Below are 19,366 nucleotides of genomic sequence, written 5' to 3'. Positions count from 1 at the left end.
TACAATTAATTTATACAGCCACTTAGGTATTTGTCCACTGTGAAGAATGAAAACGTATAGTGTTACATGTTTAACGTTATATGCAATTACATATATTGTGACACAATAAACTGCCTTGTAAAATTGAAACATACATATTTATCAAACTTTTCATTTTAACTTGATACCGTAACACAATATATTTATAAGAATTATACTCATATAAAAATAATATTTCCAATAATAATAATAATTGGCCGAATCCATTCTCAACAACGGACATTCAGCGGTGTACTCAACAATTTAACAGGGACAGAACGATCATATCGATTGATAAGAGCCCAATAGCCAACATTATTTAAAACCAGGGACCACACCTAGTGTTAAACTTTTTATGAAAATATAGCACAATTAGAAAGGTAGGTAACGTAGTTTATATACAAGAAGAAGTGTAATGTTATAACGTTATCTTTAAAATGCAAGTAGCTAACGCAAGCTAACGCTAACCATTTAACATTAACATAACTTTAAAATTCTAATCAATTCAATAGCCAAAGCACACATATTCATTATTTATATTGACAGATAAATATGTTTTTGTGACCCTTGCATTCACCGTTTCTTCAATGTTAGGACCACAATAACCAGTCGCATACCGTTTTCTGTTGTTGTCTTGTGTCTTCGCTGAGTAAGCAGGCAATGGCACGTAAATACAAAACGCAGAATAGGAAACGGAAGCATGTTTGCCAACCGCCAAAAAATTTAAAAAAAGAAGAAGAAGAAGAAGGAAGCGGAAGCAACCCAGGACGAAGCTGGAAGGCTGCAAACGGACTCGACTGAGAACGAAGGCGGAAGCGACTGAAACGTGAGGTCTGCAGCCAGACACCTCTCCCTATTTTTGCACAAGGAGTTGTGGATGTAGATTACCAGACATCCACCCTTGCTTTTTTTAGCATCCGCTAAATTAAAAAAATTTAAAGGAGCTATAACTAAGATATTTACAGTAAGATGGACTTAAATCATTCTAATTTCTCACCCGGGATGGAAGTAACATTCCCTATAAATCGGTCCTCTCCACCAACAATGAATTAGTCAATTATTTCTCCTTTCAAACCAAGACACACGGTTACTTCCTGGTTCCTGAGCCAATCATATTGAGAGTTCCCAGGGTTCCCAAAACAAAGCATAGCATTTCATATTTTATTTTGGCAAAAGAGTAGCAGCCTGCAAAGATGAAACCCAGTAAGAAAAGCGGACCAGAAGTTGAACTGAGTAAAACAGTAATATCTATATACCTGTCCTATGTAAGTAAAAATTCAGTGGCATTTTACAGCAATAACACACCGTTGAGTACATGGCTGGTCTCCCAGAAAGGCACTGTGTATATGTTGATTGATTTGGTAGGGTTAAAATCCAACTCTATGTAAGTAGCATAAATGTTTAGAAAAAATACAACCAAAACAACATTTATTGGGAAGTCAGGTACACGAGAGGAGACACTGAACGCATCACAAGACTGGTCTGGTCTGGTCAGACTGGCCTGGTGAGTTTCACACTTGGGAACAGTTTCCCCTCCCTCAGCTCATACTGGTGACTTCACCCTGGACCAGAGACAGAGCAACAATCACCAGAGTGTTATCTCTCTTGAATACTAAACTGAGAATTGTCAGAGGGTAAGCTACTTTTTAATTGACTTTACTAACAGTAATAATAAAGAGCCATTTACCTTTTGATTTAAAAGGTAGATCACATTTCATAAGTTATTTAAAGTCTATTTACTTTACAAGTGAATTCTGTGTTGCCATAGCCTTTTAAGGTCACATTTCCAGATGTTTGACTTGAGTAAAGTTACTCACAGTTTCCAAACTGAAAACTTTACAAACTGAGAAAATGTGGTCTGAATCCATTTTCTGGAAGCTTCTGTGAAGTCTAGAGCTGCCCGTAGTAGGTATATAATAATTTCTAACTCTTAAACGGCAGAATTAGATAATTCAGTAATACAAATACAAGTGCTGCAAGAAGAGGGCAGTCAAAAAACAAAGATGTGTGGAAACAATGCTTAAACCTTGTGGGGAGACCTAATTTGGTCCTTCTGACACCTAAATAAGTCATTTTGGCTGCTCTAATGCAATAGGGCACTCAAAGAATGTAATGGTTATAATTCACATTTTACACCTCAGAAAGGCTGAAATTTGAAGCCAAATATGCTGCAAATGAACATTCTATGAGCCCGGTCATTAATAACAACAGCACACTGTTTAAACTTAGTGAAATTAAAATTTAACATTGTTCAGACGATTTGTGCGCTTAAGCAGAAGAGAGCAGTCAAAAAACAAAGGTGTGTGGAAACAATGCTTAAACCTTGTGGGGATATATAATTTGGTCCTTCTGACACCTAAATAAGTCATTTTGGCTGCTCTAATGCAATAGGGCACTCAAAGAATGTAATGGTTATAATTCACATCTTACACCTCAGAAAGGCTGAAATTTGAAGCCAAATATGCTGCAAATGAACATTCTATGAGCCCGGTCATTAGTAACAACAGCACACTGTTTAAACTTAGTGAAATTAAAATTTAACATTGTTCAGACGATTTGTGCGCTTAAACAGAAGAGAGCAGTCCAAAAACAAAGGTGTGTGGAAACAATGCTTAAACTTTGTGGGGATATATAATTTGGTCATTCTGACACCTAAATAAGTCATTTTGGTTGCTCTACTGCAATAGGGCAGTCAAAGAATATAATGGTTATACTTCACTTCTCACACTTCAGAAACGCTGAAAGTTGAAGCCAAATATGCTGCAGATGAACATTCCAGGAGCCCTGTCATTAGTAACAGCAGCACACTTTTTAAACACAGTGAAATTCAAATATAAAATGATTGAGACGATTTGTGCGCTTAAACTGTAGTGAGCTGTCAAAAAACAAAGGTGTGTGGAAACAATGCTAAAACCTTTTGGGGAGACCTAATTTGGTCCTTCTGACACCTAAATAAGTTATTTTGGCTGCTCTAATGCAATAGGGCACTCAAAGAATGTAATGGTTATATGTTTTACCTTAACTCTTGGAATGTGATTTTTCTGGGCCAAAACTCCTCTCTTTTTTAAGCATCAATAGTTCTGAAGAAATGCCAATAGTTAATGATACCACATCTTTCAGCTGTGGAATTAAAATGAAACAATTAAAAAATTCAAGGCTAACTAATAGCTATATATAAATAGAAAAGTATTTTCTTGTACAGCTCCTATTAGTTCAGTGGTAAGTAATTTATCTTATGTGTTTGCTTTCAGAGGAAGTTGAGATCTTAATGTCTGCCTCCAGGTTTGACCGTGTGAGGGAAAGGCCTTTTTACGACCAGGTCCCAGTGAGCCCTGTATGGAGGGACACTGAACTGCCCCCGCCTCAGCCCCCACTACATGTGACCATGCCTGCAGTCAGCTTAGACCCCCTCCCCCCTCCTCCTCTACCTGAACAGCCAGCTGTGGGGCCTGAATCATTTTACCCCTCCAGTGATGAGGAACCAGCTGATGGGAACTGTGACGCAATGGACATCAAGCCAGTTCGTCGCTTTATTCCTGATTCTGTCAAAAACCTTTTTCGGGGCAACAGTGGGAACGGCAAGAGTTGGTCCATTTCTTCTTCTACACAACCTCAGTCCCTCACCCCATCAGCCAGTAAGAATACCACCTGCCACACCACAACAGGAGTACCCTGCTCACCACCCCCCTCAGCCCCTCCATCGCCTTCACTTCCTGGCTCCTATCGGGACCTCTATGGTGGGTCAGGGGGAAGTTACACTTCCCAGAAGGAGCGAGACAGACTGTTGCTGGGTGCTGATGCTGTGGACTTGGCTTCTCCAGAGCCCAGTAATTTCTCAGCCCAGACTTACCAGGAGCGGGTGGAGGAGTACCATCAGCGTTATGCCTACATGAAATCTTGGGCTGGCCTGCTCAGGATACTGGGCTGTGTGCAGTTGCTACTTGGAGCTGCTGTGTTTGCATGTGTCTGTGCTTATGTTCACAAGGATAATGAATGGTTTAATATGTACGGATATTCCCAACCACAGATGTATGGAGGACTCGGTGGTGGTGGTTCAGCATTTGGATATGGGAGCACTACTTATACAGGCCCCAAGACACCCTTTGTCCTTGTAGTGGCTGGGCTAGCGTGGATAGTGACTGTTATTTTGGTTGTACTTGGAATGACTCTGTACTACAGAGCCATTCTTCTTGATTCTTCTTGGTGGCCCCTAACAGAGTGTTCCATCAACCTGGTATTGGCTGTGCTTTATATGGCAGCGGGGATTGTGTATGTAAGGGATACAACCAGAGGAGGACTTTGCTACACGCCTGTCTTCAATAATGCAATAAATGGTGCATTTTGTCGCACAGAGGCTGGCCAGACAGCAGCCATGATCTTTCTATTCTTCACCATGCTGCTCTACTTCATCAGTGCAGGAGTTTGTCTGAAGCTGTGGAGGCACGAAGCAGCCAGGATGAGGAAAGAGGCACTGGCACAGGAGGTCTGATCCAAACATCTCTTTTCAGCTTGCTTTTTCTTCTGCAGGACCTCATATACAATACTGCCATATTTTGTCTTCGGACATCTTCAGACTAAATGCTTAATCTCACTTTATAGTCTGACATAATGCATAGTTGAGATACAATCTACCTTCATGTGTGAAACTCTCTCATGGCAAGTATATAAGAAGGCTGCATTAAAACAATCAGGCAATTCCTTAAACATGTTGTAGATGTTATTGGCACGTTTACTTCTCTGGATGTTGTGCAAACATCCACCTCAATTGAGTGACAAAAGTCTCAGTCAGTCGGTCGGTCAACAGACAGACAGAGTATTTTTCGGACTATAAGTCACACTTTTTTCATAGTTTTGTATATTCCGTGACTTATATTGGGGTGCAACTTATATATCAAATTTAAATGGTAATTCATCTTGACCAGCATGAATCAAGGAGTAAACATCACTGTCTATGGCCACAAGAGGGCTCGCTAGGCTTTTGAAAACTGTCTTGCTCCTGTACCACTTAAAATAGGGTGACCAGATTTACCTGATTTCCGGGGACGGTCCCCATTTTTGATTACCTGTCCCTGGCAAAAGCCATCCACAATTTCAGTGTATCATGATGGAGTAAAAATGTTTATAGCAACAAGGGGTATTTATCTTGTCCTGCCACTGTCCGGATGTAGTAGAAGAGCTGAACCGAACGCACCTTTCCCACTCCGTCGGGCTTGTAGATCATGCAAAACAAACTAACCCCCAGACAGCAAAATCAGAGCCATCCATCTGGTCACCTGAACTTAAAAATGAATTGAAACATTAAAGCATAGACAACAAAGACTGAACACGTCTGTGTGTAGTTTCGCTGTTTCAATATCAATTCATGCAGGGGAGCGTTGTGTGATGCAGCTCGAAGGACCCAGACCACGACAGAACCCTCTTACTGGGCTGTCCACGAAACTAATAACAGCTAGCGCTAGTTTAGAGGTCTGTTGTCCAGGCGGGTTACAACTTTGCAGATGCACAAGAGCTTTGCGTTGCTCTGAAACATCTGTGTCGTACTGTTAGCTAAAGTGGTAAAAATAATAATTAAAAATGTATATAAAGTTGCACCGGACTATAAGCATTTATTTAAACATAATTTATTTCACACAATACAGGACTAAAAACTGTCATTTAATCTGGTGAACCAATTTATTAAAATACACAACTGCATCCACAACCGGATGAATAACTTGGAACATGGGATAAATCAGGACCTCCAACCGGCAAGGATTCTGCCAGCACATTTCAGCGATGGCCCATTATGCTGAAAGTTTTCAAACTTACGCTGAATATAGCCCGTGAGCGTAGCGGTGCTATGTGCTAAGCTAACAGTATGACATGGATGTTTCAGAGCAACATAAAACTCACGTGCATCAGCGAAGTTGTTAACAGACAGAGCTGTTTATGTATTTGTGTGTGTGTGTGTGTGTGTGTGTGCGTGCGCACGTTGTATGTGTGTGTGTGTGTGTGTGTGTGTGTGTGTGTGTAAAAAGAGAGAGAGAGGTGTGTTAACATCTAATTACATGTTTTCTTTCCATCACAACAATCCTAGATGAAAACCATTGGATCATCACTCCCTCTGTCTGTAGTAAGTATCAGGAATTTCTCATTCTTTGTTTCACGAGACTGCATAGAATTGTCTCAGATAAATAATACTACATTTTCTGCTGTAGCTTGATTCAGCCTCAAGAGCCTTGGAGTCGACTCCTCTTCCCACCATTCAGCCTGACATCATGAATGCTTCAAACAATGCTGTAGCTGCTCCTCTCATGGCAACGGAACCAGAGATTCTCAGTGGTCACATACCAGCTGGGTATATCCCCAAACCTGTCATCATAGCTGACTATGTTGCGTGAGTTATATCTTTTTTGTCCTGCTTTATGTTTCCAATGTGTGCTTTTGCATTTCTGTTGATTTCTTATACGAGGTCATTTTAAATTATCTTTTGCCATGTCCCGTTAATATTGCATGTTGTATAATGCTTGTTAAATAGAAGACAATAAGCCTCTAAAAGCTCACTCAGTATGACTTCAGTATTGATAAGTTAAGAGTTAAGAGTAACAGCTTGATTGAAACAGTAGAGTGAAAAAAAACATTTATCTTTGCTTTGAGATATAAGAAAAAATACAAAACTCAAGTTCCTGTTCAGTTTAGTTCTTTCAATTCAGTTTCTTTATATATTACAGATTTACAACAGATTCTGTCTCAAGACACTTTGTGCTTACAAAGACAACAAAATGTTAATTCATATACAGAAATATATAGTGAGTTCAATCATATCATAAGGGTTCAAGTGCATTAAAAACACTCCAATTGATTGTAGTTAACAATGATGTCATGTATAGTTTATGATTTCATCTAGAAGCTCCTCTGCATGGCCACCCATAGGGCCACCCAGGGCCTGTCTCAACTGTTATAATCTGAGCTTCTACCTTTGCTTCTTTCCACTCGGTCTCTTGAACATACAGTATGTCAGCCTTCTTCCGCTGCATCATGTCAGCTAACTCTCTAGCCTTTCTTGTCATACTACCAACCACGCCCGCTGACAGTGGGGGACAAATGGGTCAATAGGGGGTTTTCACTGACGTCACTGGCCAACTTCCGGTCCGCCATATTGGGTGGCACACTTCCTTATCTCTAGTTGTCGTACACGTATTATCGTATCGCGAATGGATAAGTACGCCAGCACGCTAGAGCGACCAGATAAGGACGTATATCTGAGGAAATGTTCCGTGATCGACCATATGGACCCCTATCCCCTCCACGGTGCCTTGTTTAGCCGTAATCCAGATGATTGGCCAAATGTAGAGCACGGCGACATAGTGCATTACCTGGTGTTCGGTGAAAACCCTCTGCACACTCTTGAGGAAATGAGAGCTTACAAGGGTCTAGAGGCTCACAACCAGTTCACATCTGGTTGGGTACGAGATGTCGAAGTTATGTACATCAAGGAAATCGCCATCATACGTGGACGGGTGAGTTTTAATAAGATGGTAAAAATGTAAACAATCCGATGCAAATGCGTCGCATGCTTCTGCGGTGGCTGACGGCCGGCGGTGTGCGAAGGCGCTTGGCTGCAGGGCTGATCGACGCCGCTCGCGGCTTTAATTATTTAAGCAGAACAATGACCAGTGCAAAATTAAGTTGTATTTACCGTATTGGCGCCGGTAGGAGCTGCAGATCATAAAGCCAGCAAACAGTGGGAACACAGTAACTCGTTCAAAGGTAAGCTGTGCTCAGACGGGCTCTGGCACATGCTAACCGTTAGTGCTAACAACCACTCACGCATGTAATGTACTTTTAACTAGCTGCTATGTGTTTCAAAGGTTTAGAACACACTCTCATTGACATCGGGATACTGTGGAAAGTTATGTTCAGTCGACTTACAGCCGTGATCCAAGCGAGCCGACGACTCTTTGTTATCTCTGACACTTGTTCTCCGTGGTTGCGCCTCCAGGCAGGAAAGCGGTGGAAAATGTATCCGTTTCTATGTTTTTCCGATGGCGATCATGTGTTGCGCTGTTACAGCCCACAATACAGCAACGGTTTACCATGGTTGAAATCAAGGTAAGGTGAAATTAATAAAATTAAAACACGGCTGAGAGAGGGAGTACAGTACGCGGTAGTAATAGGCAGTAGAGGCGGCGGAGGCAGTCAACATGGCAGCCGCGGAAAGTAATACGTCATGACGCCCAAGCCCTATTATTAATATATTCTTACATGTTTTAAATACTTAACAGTTAATTTACCTGTGACAAAGTGAGCACCGCAGACTCTGGCGTATTCCAGCTTAACACCGTCCAAATCGGACCTGGATATCCGTGTCAGCCATAGGTGACGGCGTTGTTCAGAGAGCTGTTTTGTTTTTTCACACTGATTCACTATTACGGCTGGTAGCGATAGAAAGAGCGTTGATCTCCACCTCTACGGGCCGAGCAACCAACCATTAAACACGTTTTCCCCATTGTTCACTTCCAATACTGCCTAAGGCGTCATACAATGCAGGTCAACGGTGTGAAACGACTGACACCCAATATGGCGGACGCGCTGAGTAGTCACGTGAGCGTGACGTCACCTGAAAACCCCCTATTGTCCCAGGCCCAGGACAGAGGGAGGGCCCAAAACTGACACTCTGACCATTAAAATACAGGCAGAAGTAATTTTTCAGAAAATATTTGTGTGACAAATATTTAATATTAGAGTAACTAAATATATATATGTAATATGTTTTCTTTAAATAAGGGGCCATTAGAACTCCCCCCGCCCCAACATAAAATGGTTTTACCATCAGGACAATGGCTGGCTGCAACTTTGAAAGTCCGTTCCGCTGCAAACTAAGAATCACAGGTGCACAGAAAAAAAAGAAAAGAGAAAAAGAGAAGATGACACCAAAGGCTTGAGGGATTTTCTGAGTAAATCTTTTTTTCAAACTGAGGAGGAGTCAGGAACCGGTCTAGGAATGGAATTGCAAAGGAATGATGCCCACCCAGAGCTAGGTAAGAAGCAATGCGTTTATCAGTGTGGTTTTAAAGTATAGCATCCGCAAGCTAGCGTAAGGGGGAAAACTGATTTTGTTTTGCAGGAATACTTATGCTTAGCGTCCAGGTACAGTCTGAAAGACAGAGCGGAGCAGGAGAGCCAGCTGAGGTAGGGAGCTGGGGGGGGGGGGGGGGGGGGGCGCAGCGTGTGTTTGAGGAGGAGACAGAGAGAGCCATCCCTGCATGAAGTATACAGTTAAGTTGACTTTTTTTTGGTGTGTGTGTGTGTGTGTGTGTGTGTGTGTGTGTGTGTGTGTGTGTGTGTGTGTGGTGGTGGCAGGTGTAGAGGGGGGGCCCAAAAAGACTGTGTTGTCCCGGGCCCTAGCAAAGCTGTCAGCTGGCCTGCTCCCAACATTCAACGTTCCTCCGTCCTAAACCTTTGCCTTTTCTCTTTTCTCTCCCTCTACGGACACGTCATCATCCTCTTCTTCTTCTTTGCTGATAAACAGTGGCCCAGTTTCCACCAGTGTCCTCTCAGGCACCAACACCAATGATGGTCGTTGTTAAACCTGGCCTTGACTAATCCAATATTGAGATTTTTACATTGGATGCCATCCTTGATACAACCGTTTGTGTTTATCTAGGCTTGGGACCAGCCTAAAATAGGAGACACGACTCTCTGCTTCTTTTGAACTGCATTAAGTTCAGTTTATTATTTTACTGGTTAAAATGTTTAGGGTTTTTTTTGTCTAAGGAAACCCAGCAGGCTGCATTGAGTCATTGACTTGCAGCGTTCACTCCTCCTAAATGAGTGTGTAGCTACAGTGGACAGTCGCTTACATTGTGCTGCAATGTAAGCGACTTTATCTTTGCTGTTCAAAAAGCAGTCGCTTTATCTTTGCTGCAATCCCTTATACCAGCATGCATTTAGGGACAGTGGAGAGGATAACTCCTCTTGTGTCATGATGCAGTGAGGCAAAGGACCCAAATGCAGATACAGCACAAAGACAAAGATATTTTAATGATAAACAAGTAAATACACCTGGTGAGGTGTTCCAGGCACGTCCCACCGGGAGGAGGCCCAGGGGAAGACCCAGGACACGCTGGAGGGACTATGTCTCCCGGCTGGCCTGGGAATGCCTTGGGATTCCCCCGGAGGAGCTGGCCCAAGTGGCCGGGGAGAGGGACGTCCGGATAAGCGGAAGAAAACGGACGGACGGACAAATAAATAAATAAACTTCCAAGATGGGTAACAGTACATGGAGCAGACAGGACAGACTAGGCGTAGCATACAGGAGGAACCGGTGAGGAAAACATGAAATCACACTGCTTAAATACTAGAAGGAGAGGGAGAGAAAAAGCAAGAAAGCCAGGTGGGGTAAAACAGATGATTATGGGACACAAGTGAGAGCAACAAAGGAAAAAAACTCAAGGAGAGTAAAAGGCAGAACAGAATGGGAGGAAGCAGAATGTTTATATCTGCTAATCGCGCCTGATGCTGGGGTTATATTTATCTACAAAAAGGACCATCACAACACCAGGATGGAGGCTTGGTGTATATAATTTTATTTTATCATGATCAAACAGTTTTTGGTCTTTTTAAAGTATACAATTTGGCCCAGATATATTTGGACAGTGACACAATGTTGCACAATCTTCCGTGCTTCCTCCCATTCTGTTCTGCCTTTTACTCTCTTTGAGTTTTTTCCTTTCCCACCACATTGCATTTGAAATGAAACAACTACAATGTAAATGAAGTGCAGATTTTAGGGTTTAACACAAGCGGTTGAACAAAAATATCTGATTAAACATGTAGGAATTGACTGTTCTCCTTTTAATATTGCTTTGAAACCACAATATTCAGGATTTGTTACTAAAGAAAAGTTCAATATAGACCCTTTACTTGTTTTATATAAGTGTTCTAGGCCTGTTTTGAAACCATATTAGCAGCAAATATTTTTGTCTTCTGCAGATGTCCTTTATTTTTATTCAAATCTATTCTCAGGGAGTTAATGGAGCTGATAGATAATTATTTCCATCTGTTTAGTGAGGCCTGATCTGTGATACCTTTTTATAGAAAGTATCCCAGCATCCACTCAGATGAGGAGAGGGACCAGTACAGGGCCGTCTTCAATGACCAGTATGCTGAATACCAGGAGCTGCATGCTGAAGTCCAGGCCATGGCTAAGAGGTTTGAAGAGATGGATGAGATGATACAGAACCTCCCCTCGAGGCCTTCAAGTCAAATGGTAGACCAGTCACTCAGTCACCACAGAGACAACTGGATAAAGAGCTAATGTTTCAGCCCACTAATGCTTTCATTTTCTTTCAGGAGAAAGAACGGATTAGTAGCATTTTAATGGTATACCAAAGGAAGAAAGCTGTGAGTACACATACAAGCTGACATTTATACTTCATTCACTGTTACACTTAAATAAGATGAAATCACTTGAGGTTCACCTCATTTGGACATAATCTAAAGATTCTGAGAGACAGCGAGATCTTGTTAGAAAGAATCTCATTCAGTCCATTCAGTTCAAACCTGTCCAATTAATTTCAGTACACATGCAATGCAATTCCTTCAAATGATATTGTAGTAAATTCCAGTTTCAGATGGTCATTAAATGCAGAATGATGAAAGGTTTTTCTATCTAAGGAGGCCCAGCCGATTGAACTGAATTTTTGGCTTTACAACATTCCTTTCTCCTGAGTGAGCATCTGACAATGGTGGAGTCGAGCAACAAGCTTCTAGCCGAAAGGCAGGCAAAACATTCCAAAGTTTTGACCGTAAACACAGAATCACTAGGCCTCGTGCATCTTGCACAATTCTGTAACTACATTTATTGCACAGTATTGTGGTCTGTTGTGCAATTTTTCTGACTTGCAAATGAGTCCATTAACTGCTAAAGACTATTTGCATGCCTAAGCCCCACGGGGAGTGATGTGATTGGCTAATCCAATCAAATTGTTTAAAAAAAAAGATGTATTGCTGTGTCTGCATGTTATGTGTAACTATGTGCATTCAGAGCCGATGTCTGCTTCACCATAAACGTCATTATGGTAATACATAATGACAATAAAGCTTTATGATTCTTGATTTTCTATATATACAATATAAAACATAAAAACATCAAATAATAGTTAAATATAATGTATACATTGTGTGCTGAAAGAATTAACAGTGCAGAAAGTCCTCCAGCAGACTAATTGACTGTAACTATAACTTTAATCAAAAAGGGATGTTTTAAGCCTAATCTTTAGCTTCTTGGTAAAAGAATATTAATGATTAGGCCTTCACATTAGACATGAGCTAGAATATACTGCAATAAAATATTGTGAATTAATAAGAGATAGTCTATTGCTGGTAAATGGAACATCTTGATGGGGTTATTTTTATGTCAAACAAAAAACCAAACTGTTTCACTTGGATTTTGTTATTTAGTAAACATAAACACAAAATAGATGGATAAGTAACTTTTATATAATAAGAGTAATGTCTAAAGTAGAGTTTCACAGATGTTTGGTGGATCTGCTTATTGTAAAACCTCAATTTCCTTTGTTCTAAAATCCCAAAATTGAAATACAGCTTTGGATCTTTTTTCATTTTTCAAAGGGCTTTTGGGGCAAAAATATCTCTTTGTGTCAACATAGTTGCTGACCCCTGGGCTAGGGATTTGAGAGACCAGAGCAGATACTATCGCACTCCTAAAATATCTTTAGTCAATTGGTCCTTCCATATCAACTTTAGGGATGCGTCTGATCATGTTTACTGTGTATCAGGGGACTCGAACTCCAGTCCTCAAAAACATTGTCCTGTTTATAATGTGTTGTTGCTCTAACACAGCTGACGCTTGCTGGAATGTTAAAGACTAGGACTCTTGCTATATACAGGCCTACATTTTAGCTATATTAAAGACCAACCAGTTGTTTTAGGTTGTATAAACTTCACCTGTCTTCTCACTGTTTTTAACATGTTCATGGTTTATAAACTGTACTCAGCTGTGACAGTATAAATGATCTTTTCTTCAATCACATGAAGAGCTGTTCCCGATACTGATACATTTACTCTTTCCCTCTTTTCCTCAGGACCCAACATATTTGGAAAAAAGGGATCGTTGTGAGTACCTGAAAAACAAGCTTTCCCACATTAAACAGAAGATTCATGAGTACAACAACACCATGGACTAGAATATATATAGTGTTGCAGAAAATCACGTTGTCTGAGTCAAACAAATAAAATTGTACATCTAAATCTGCCTGTGGGAAAATGACTGCTGTCACTGTTACATGAAATTACACATTTAACAAAGTGTGGGCAAGACAACAGCAAGGTATTTTTTCAAAATGTGAATGTAAAATAGTAATAAATATGAGTGGCTGAACAGAGAGACATACTGGCTCACATCTTCACATCTGTCAGGTGAGTACTGGCTGTGAAAAGAAAAAGGATCGAGGCAGATGTAAACCTGTGACCGAGTTCTGGATTTAATAATGGATGTAGTCCTGATTGAAAAGAAAATTTCAAAAGTAAAGCTGGTATTCTCTGTCAGGTTTAAATATAGAAATGAGCAGTTCCTTACCAGTTTCTACAATGATTTAAAACTAACCTCAAGAGCACATATCCCACCATGTCATTATCTAATAAACAAACATAACAAAACAATATAAACATTTACAATAAACTATGTACATCCCTGAAATCATAGGTATGTCTAATCCAGGCATGTCCAAAGTGTGGGCCATTTGTGGCCCTTGTACTGATTTTGGGAGGCACCCAACCACATTTCAAGAAGAATTTGATTCACAAGCACAGGTGGCTGATGCAGACAGAAACTTTTTTTTTTTATTAGGGCAAAAAGTATTACAGAAAAGTTAAAAATCTTACTTTGAAAATATTAAGTACAACAGAAAGTATTCATCTTTTTATAGCCACACTTTTCACATTCTCTTTAATTTAATAATAAATAGGACCCATGACATTTTATTATTCAAATGCAGACTTTGGTGCATTAAAATGTGCTTTGAATTATTGAAATTGCATTTTCAAAGAACAGCTGACCAAAATCCTGTTTTTATTTTGCTAGACCAAAAAGAGTTCAGTTTATTATTAGTATTAGAGTCAAATTAAATTATTCAAAATACTTTGCAAACTAAATACAATCTTTTAATACGGCAAATAAACAAAACCCTTTTTTACTTGTGGATCTACAATGATTTACAGTCAATTCCAGCGGAAAACCTGATTGCATTGTTTATTCAAGATTAGATTTTTTAGAGACATTATCACTTTTTGGCCCCCCGAGTTCCTTCGACTTGAATATTTCCGCAAATAGTTTTGCAGAATATGAGCTATCTACCTGGCTAGCTTTTTGTGTAGAACCTTACTGTTAATTTTTGTATGTGTTTAAATATTTTGAATCACATATGGTTTTGTCTTTTAGCCTGATGTATTTTATAAGAACTGCATGGTGTAACTTTTGTTTTACTATGATAACATACTGGGAGGACTTCTGTTTATTGTTGTATTAAATCTGTCAGTCCAGCTGCTGCATGCTATCACTGCAGTGGAAATGAATTACATACACAACCTATTACAGATGCAATGTTTGTGTAGTTTGACTGCTTATATGTTGTTTGCAATATTATGACCCAAAGAGTACTTTCCAATAACAAATATGTGTTCTGGAGTGTCTGTTGTGTTCATATGACTGAAGTGTGAAGTGATTTAGTATGATAGAATTGCTCAGATATATTTGGTGGTGTACAAACGTCTAAGGCAGCCAATGCTATACTTAAAATAAATAAAGTAAATAGTGGTAGCAATTTATTTAATATGTGCGTACACAAATGTACAAAGGTAAAAGGTAAACAGGTAAAACCTTAACTGTCATTAAAGCTGACATTTGTTATGACTACATTTTGGTTTCATCACAGACTCAATACCCAGGCTTTCTTGGAGCTTCTTTAAGCAGATTGTTCTGGTCTTGCAGAAGGTGCTTTCCTAACTTTCCTCTGGAGTTTGGCTGTTTATTTTCTGTTGAGCTGCTACTGTGGCACTTAAAAGATCCTGAGTTCTTGGTGCTGGGAGACTGATCAATAGCTAAAATATGTTGCTATATGGTCTTCTAGTCAGGATGTTTCTGTTGTATTGGTTTTGTCAATTGAATTTTTGTTGACCAATAAATGTGTTTCCAAGATTCCATGGCTGTTCAAAATCTACTATTGCTTTTCTTTCATAATTCATATTCCTATATTTACTTTGATATATCACTGGCAGAATTTTGTCTGGAGATGATACACGTGGTTGTACACACAGCCTGTTTCTCTCCGTGACCTCTTCTGTTACATAATAACAACTGACTCTCAGATTGAGCTTAAATCAAAAATGTATGATATTGATTTTATTTTTCCATAAAACTGTTAACCTTGCCTGAAAGCTGAATTCTCACTGTAATTGTGCGTTCCCAAACACACGAGAATTCATCGTGTCCTGCTCCCGTCTCAACCTTTCAGGAAGAAAACGGTTTGGGCCAATCACATTGCAGTATTAGCGTTTAAGGCAGGACATAGGCAAAGCAAGGTAAGTTTATGTATATAGCAGTTTTCAGTAACACAGCTGTGAGGATGGCAAGAGGGGCTGAGCCCACAGCTGAACCAAAAGAAAAAATTAAAAAGAAAAAAAAACACTGCATCGCAGGAGGATGTGTAACTGCTACCATCACATCTAATTGGTCAGAATCCACAATTTCATTTTTGAAAGAACAGGAAGAAGTCCTTTGACCAGCTTAGCTTGTGTTTTCTCATCACGTCTGCTTCTTACATTTTGATTTAATACCATAATTGGCTAAAACCAACTTTGGTGGGCAGGCACTAGGTGTCACTTGGAAAGCAGTCTTAGATTGAACATATGCACAACATACAGTGCTACACATTATCAATCTGGCTTGCCAGATAAAACTGTCAAAAGAAACATTTTATAAGCTATTATTTTTTTCAGATCATTTCAATTAAACTTTCAATTAAATTTTATTTATATAGCGCCAATTCATGAAACATGTCATCTTGAGGCACTTTACAAAGTCAAATTCAATCATATTATACAGATTGGACAAAAAATTCCTATATAAGGGAACCAGTTGATTGCTTCAAAGTCCCGACAAGCAGCATTCACTCCTGGAGAAGCGTAGCGTATTTTAGGCTTGAGACATTATTTGTTGCATAGGATACCTGTCTAGTGTTTTAAGCCAACATTTTAAGCTCCATTGTAGCACCGATAGTTCCTTAAACTGTGGCTATTTTTCAGTTTTTAAGGGGTCAGGTTTGAGGGCTGATGTTTGAAAAAGCAACTGTTATCCAAAGAAATATGGTAAATACCTGAGCTTTTTTTAACCACTTTAAGAGGTCAAATGCCTCCGTGATAGGAAGAAAATATTCAGCTGGAGCTGGAGGAAATGGAAGGATTTCCTTGCCTTATGTAAGTGTTGGTGTATGAGCTCTGCACATAAATAGTTGTAGATGTTATGAAGCAACGTGTCGCTGAGCTGTTCTGATAATTTCCTAAAATGGCTGCTGTGGGTATTGTTCTGCCATTAAAGCTCACAGGACTGGTTTTGTAAGGTTTGGACAATAATGGCGACACCACATACTTTTTCTCTTGTGACTTCAGACCAGGAAGAAAGCCAATGTAAGTACTGCAACAGAAGATAATGGAAGGGCACACTTGATGCAGGTTCATGTCTCAGGTTACAACAGAACATGCTGCATGTGTATTTTAAGCACTGTAAAGAATTCGTTTTGAGCTGCTCTTTTTCTTAGGCCTCTAAGTTAATTTTAAATCAGTTTTCATATATATTGTATGCAGAAATGAATATCCTCTTTGCATGTTCTGTTAATTAAAATAAATATGACTTTTGAAAATAAAATTGCTATTTATATGGTACAAGTCTGGTATGTGGCCCAATGTCGTGCTGATAATTAAGGGGATAGAGATATATTATATGAAGTAGGGACAGCTCTGTTCTTTCCCAGGTGGAACAAAAACTAGAAAGTATGGTGAAAACAGGTGCTCAGGCAGCAGAAGCTTTCCAGGAGCTGGGGATCGGCTCCTAGGAACTGGGGAAGAGCACATTCTTGCATTTGGAGCGACAGACACTGAGAACAGGTTAGTCCTGAGTGACCTGAGGAGGAGATCACGTGATGTGCGCACACCTGTAGAGGCCAGCCTTGGAGTCCCTGTACACGGGGCGTGGATGGATGAAGGTGCGCGCATGTTTGGATTGTTCTTCGCGGGTGACGCCAGTCTGTTGTTCAGGATCAGCTTCATCACAAGGTGGGTTCTTTTTCGCTCTTACAGTGGGGATTTGATAACCAAAATATACGCTTATTTAAGCTCAATTGATTATGTAAACTTAACTTTTTGCTGATGTTTTACTGAGGACTGTGAATTGTAATTTAAAAGGCATTGTCTACGATGCTTTTTAGACGGTTCGCATTACAAAGTACGGATATATGATTTGCCCTTTTTAATGCGAACCGTTTAGAGTCTATCTGCAGAACCCTTTCAATGTACAGTGTCAGCTGGCCATTTAAAAAACAGATTTTAACGTGTTCGCCTGCTGCGTCCTTCCATAAAAAGCAGCTAAAGCCAGGCTGACTTACCTCTATCTACTTCTATGGACAACATTTGGTTTGTAGTCGGTTTATTTCACCACCACCGGGTCGACATGGCAGCCGTTACTTTGAGCTCTTGAACAGCAGTTCCCTGAGCAAGGTCAACATTTGGAGTGAACTATTTACCATACGGCTACATTTTATTGTCAAACACAAAAGGAAACTTCCTGATATATTAATCGTTATGTCCACAGTTCTGGAATTTAAAATTATCACTGTGTCTAAAACTGAGCTGTCATTTACAATGTATCCAGGAAGTATTCACATCGTCTCTCCTTTGCTTACAGAGCCATTCCAAAACTAGCACTATTTTATGTACACCAAAATAGATCATAATGGCAAACTGAAACTTGTTTTAAACACACTGGCAGCATTCACAGCTTCTGTTCTCAGGTATTTCTCTACAAGCTTTGTACACCTGCTTTTTAGATCTATTTAACTATTGTTCTTGTCAGATCCTCTTCCGCTCAGTTAGGTTGGAGGGGTAACATCAGTAGATCGCCATTTCAGCTCCTTTCAGGGATGTTCAATTAGAGTTAGAGCTCTGGTTGGGCCTGGAACGTCTTACTTTGACTGTATGCTTCAAGTAATTGTCACATTTGAAGATAAACCATCACCTTAGTCTAGGATCTAGAGACTAGAATTTATAGAGCTTTGGAGCTGGTTTTCTTGAAGAATCTCTCTACATTTTGCTGCCTTCATCTAACCCTGGAGCAGAAAACCACCCCCATGAAGTTGTGCTGTCACCACCATGCTTCCTGATGCTATGAATCCATGCCAAAATGTTCTAGTTTGGTTTCATCAGACCAGAAAATGTTGTTGCTCCTGGTCTCACAATCTTGTTGGAGAAATGATTCTTTTAAAAGTTGCAGGACAGTCTGTTGAACTAAAGCTTGACACCCCTGTTCTAGATTGTTCTCCTAACTGTTCAAGTCTGTATGGCCATTTGGTGCTTGGCCACCTTTCTGACCAACGAACATCTTCCCTGAATATGTAGCTTGGTTGGGGAGCCTGATCTAACTTCTTCCATTTTCAAATAATGGTGAGCATGGTGCTTCTTGGTATCTTTAGCACCACCAAAACTGTTTTGTATCTGTCTGCATATTTGTGCTATGATACAATCTGCCCTCTACAGAGAATTCCTTTCACTTCATTTTTAGTTTCTGGTTTGATATGCGCTCAACTGAGACAGCTTTGTATGACTTCACATCATGTTCATTCATTACCCACTGGTGGACTCCAATCATGTTATAGAAACATCTGAACAATGATCAATTGAAACATCATGTAGGTGTGAATCTAAAAATGTGTTTTTATTTTTCTTAGTAAGCCTCTCCTCAAATGAATTTCAACTCAACAAAATTTGGAAAAATTATCAGTAAAGATCTCGGTGCTTCAAGATGAACAGCTGAGCATATTTTAAGAGATGAGGGAAATCAATAGAAAATAATTGTAGTTAGTGTGATATTTTTATTCTTGGCCTAATCCTGCTTCGCTACTAAAGGCCCATTTTTACCCCAGTTTAAGATTTGACAATAAAATAAGGAATCATTGATCAGAGGTAGAACGATTTAAATACATATTTAATTCATAGAAATTAAATATGGAGACAGAGTACATACCATTTACAAGATGTTGTTCTCACCGCGGTGGATAAATCTGTCTGTCTGAAGTAA

At 39.8% G+C, this 19,366-nt stretch overlaps 2 protein-coding genes across 4 annotated transcripts in view; both read left to right on the top strand.

Moving 5' to 3' along the window:
* Positions 1–1,568: 1,568 nt before the first annotated feature.
* marveld2b (MARVEL domain containing 2b) lies at positions 1,569–15,220 on the top strand. 3 transcript variants are annotated; one of them, XM_012858127.3, is made up of 7 exons: positions 1,569–1,652; positions 3,270–4,501; positions 6,095–6,130; positions 6,216–6,394; positions 11,098–11,269; positions 11,353–11,403; positions 13,107–15,220. In XM_012858127.3, the coding sequence occupies exons 2-7, from the start codon at positions 3,287–3,289 to the stop codon at positions 13,206–13,208; spliced, it is 1,755 nt and encodes a 584-aa protein (XP_012713581.1). In that variant the 5' UTR covers positions 1,569–1,652; positions 3,270–3,286; the 3' UTR covers positions 13,209–15,220. The 3 variants fall into 3 exon arrangements, with proteins under 3 accessions (XP_012713581.1, XP_035986872.1, XP_035986871.1); XM_036130979.1 differs by lacking the exons at positions 11,353–11,403; positions 13,107–15,220 and adding an exon at positions 9,125–9,189 and having other exon boundaries at positions 11,098–11,184; XM_036130978.1 differs by lacking the exons at positions 11,098–11,269; positions 11,353–11,403; positions 13,107–15,220 and adding exons at positions 8,981–9,038; positions 9,125–9,189.
* A 2,002-nt stretch (positions 15,221–17,222) lies between these two features.
* Positions 17,223–19,366, top strand: part of oclnb (occludin b) — a 29,669-nt gene continuing 27,525 nt past the window's right edge. The window contains exon 1 of the mRNA XM_012858128.3: positions 17,223–17,349. The gene's annotated coding sequence lies outside the window, so the exon portion shown is untranslated. The remainder of the gene's footprint in view (positions 17,350–19,366) is intronic.

Source organism: Fundulus heteroclitus, unplaced genomic scaffold, assembly GCF_011125445.2.
Source record: "Fundulus heteroclitus isolate FHET01 unplaced genomic scaffold, MU-UCD_Fhet_4.1 scaffold_40, whole genome shotgun sequence".
NCBI classification, from domain to species: Eukaryota; Metazoa; Chordata; class Actinopteri; order Cyprinodontiformes; family Fundulidae; genus Fundulus; species Fundulus heteroclitus.
The sequence above is the reverse complement of the archived record's forward strand: the minus strand, read 5'-3'. Positions and strand labels throughout refer to the sequence as shown.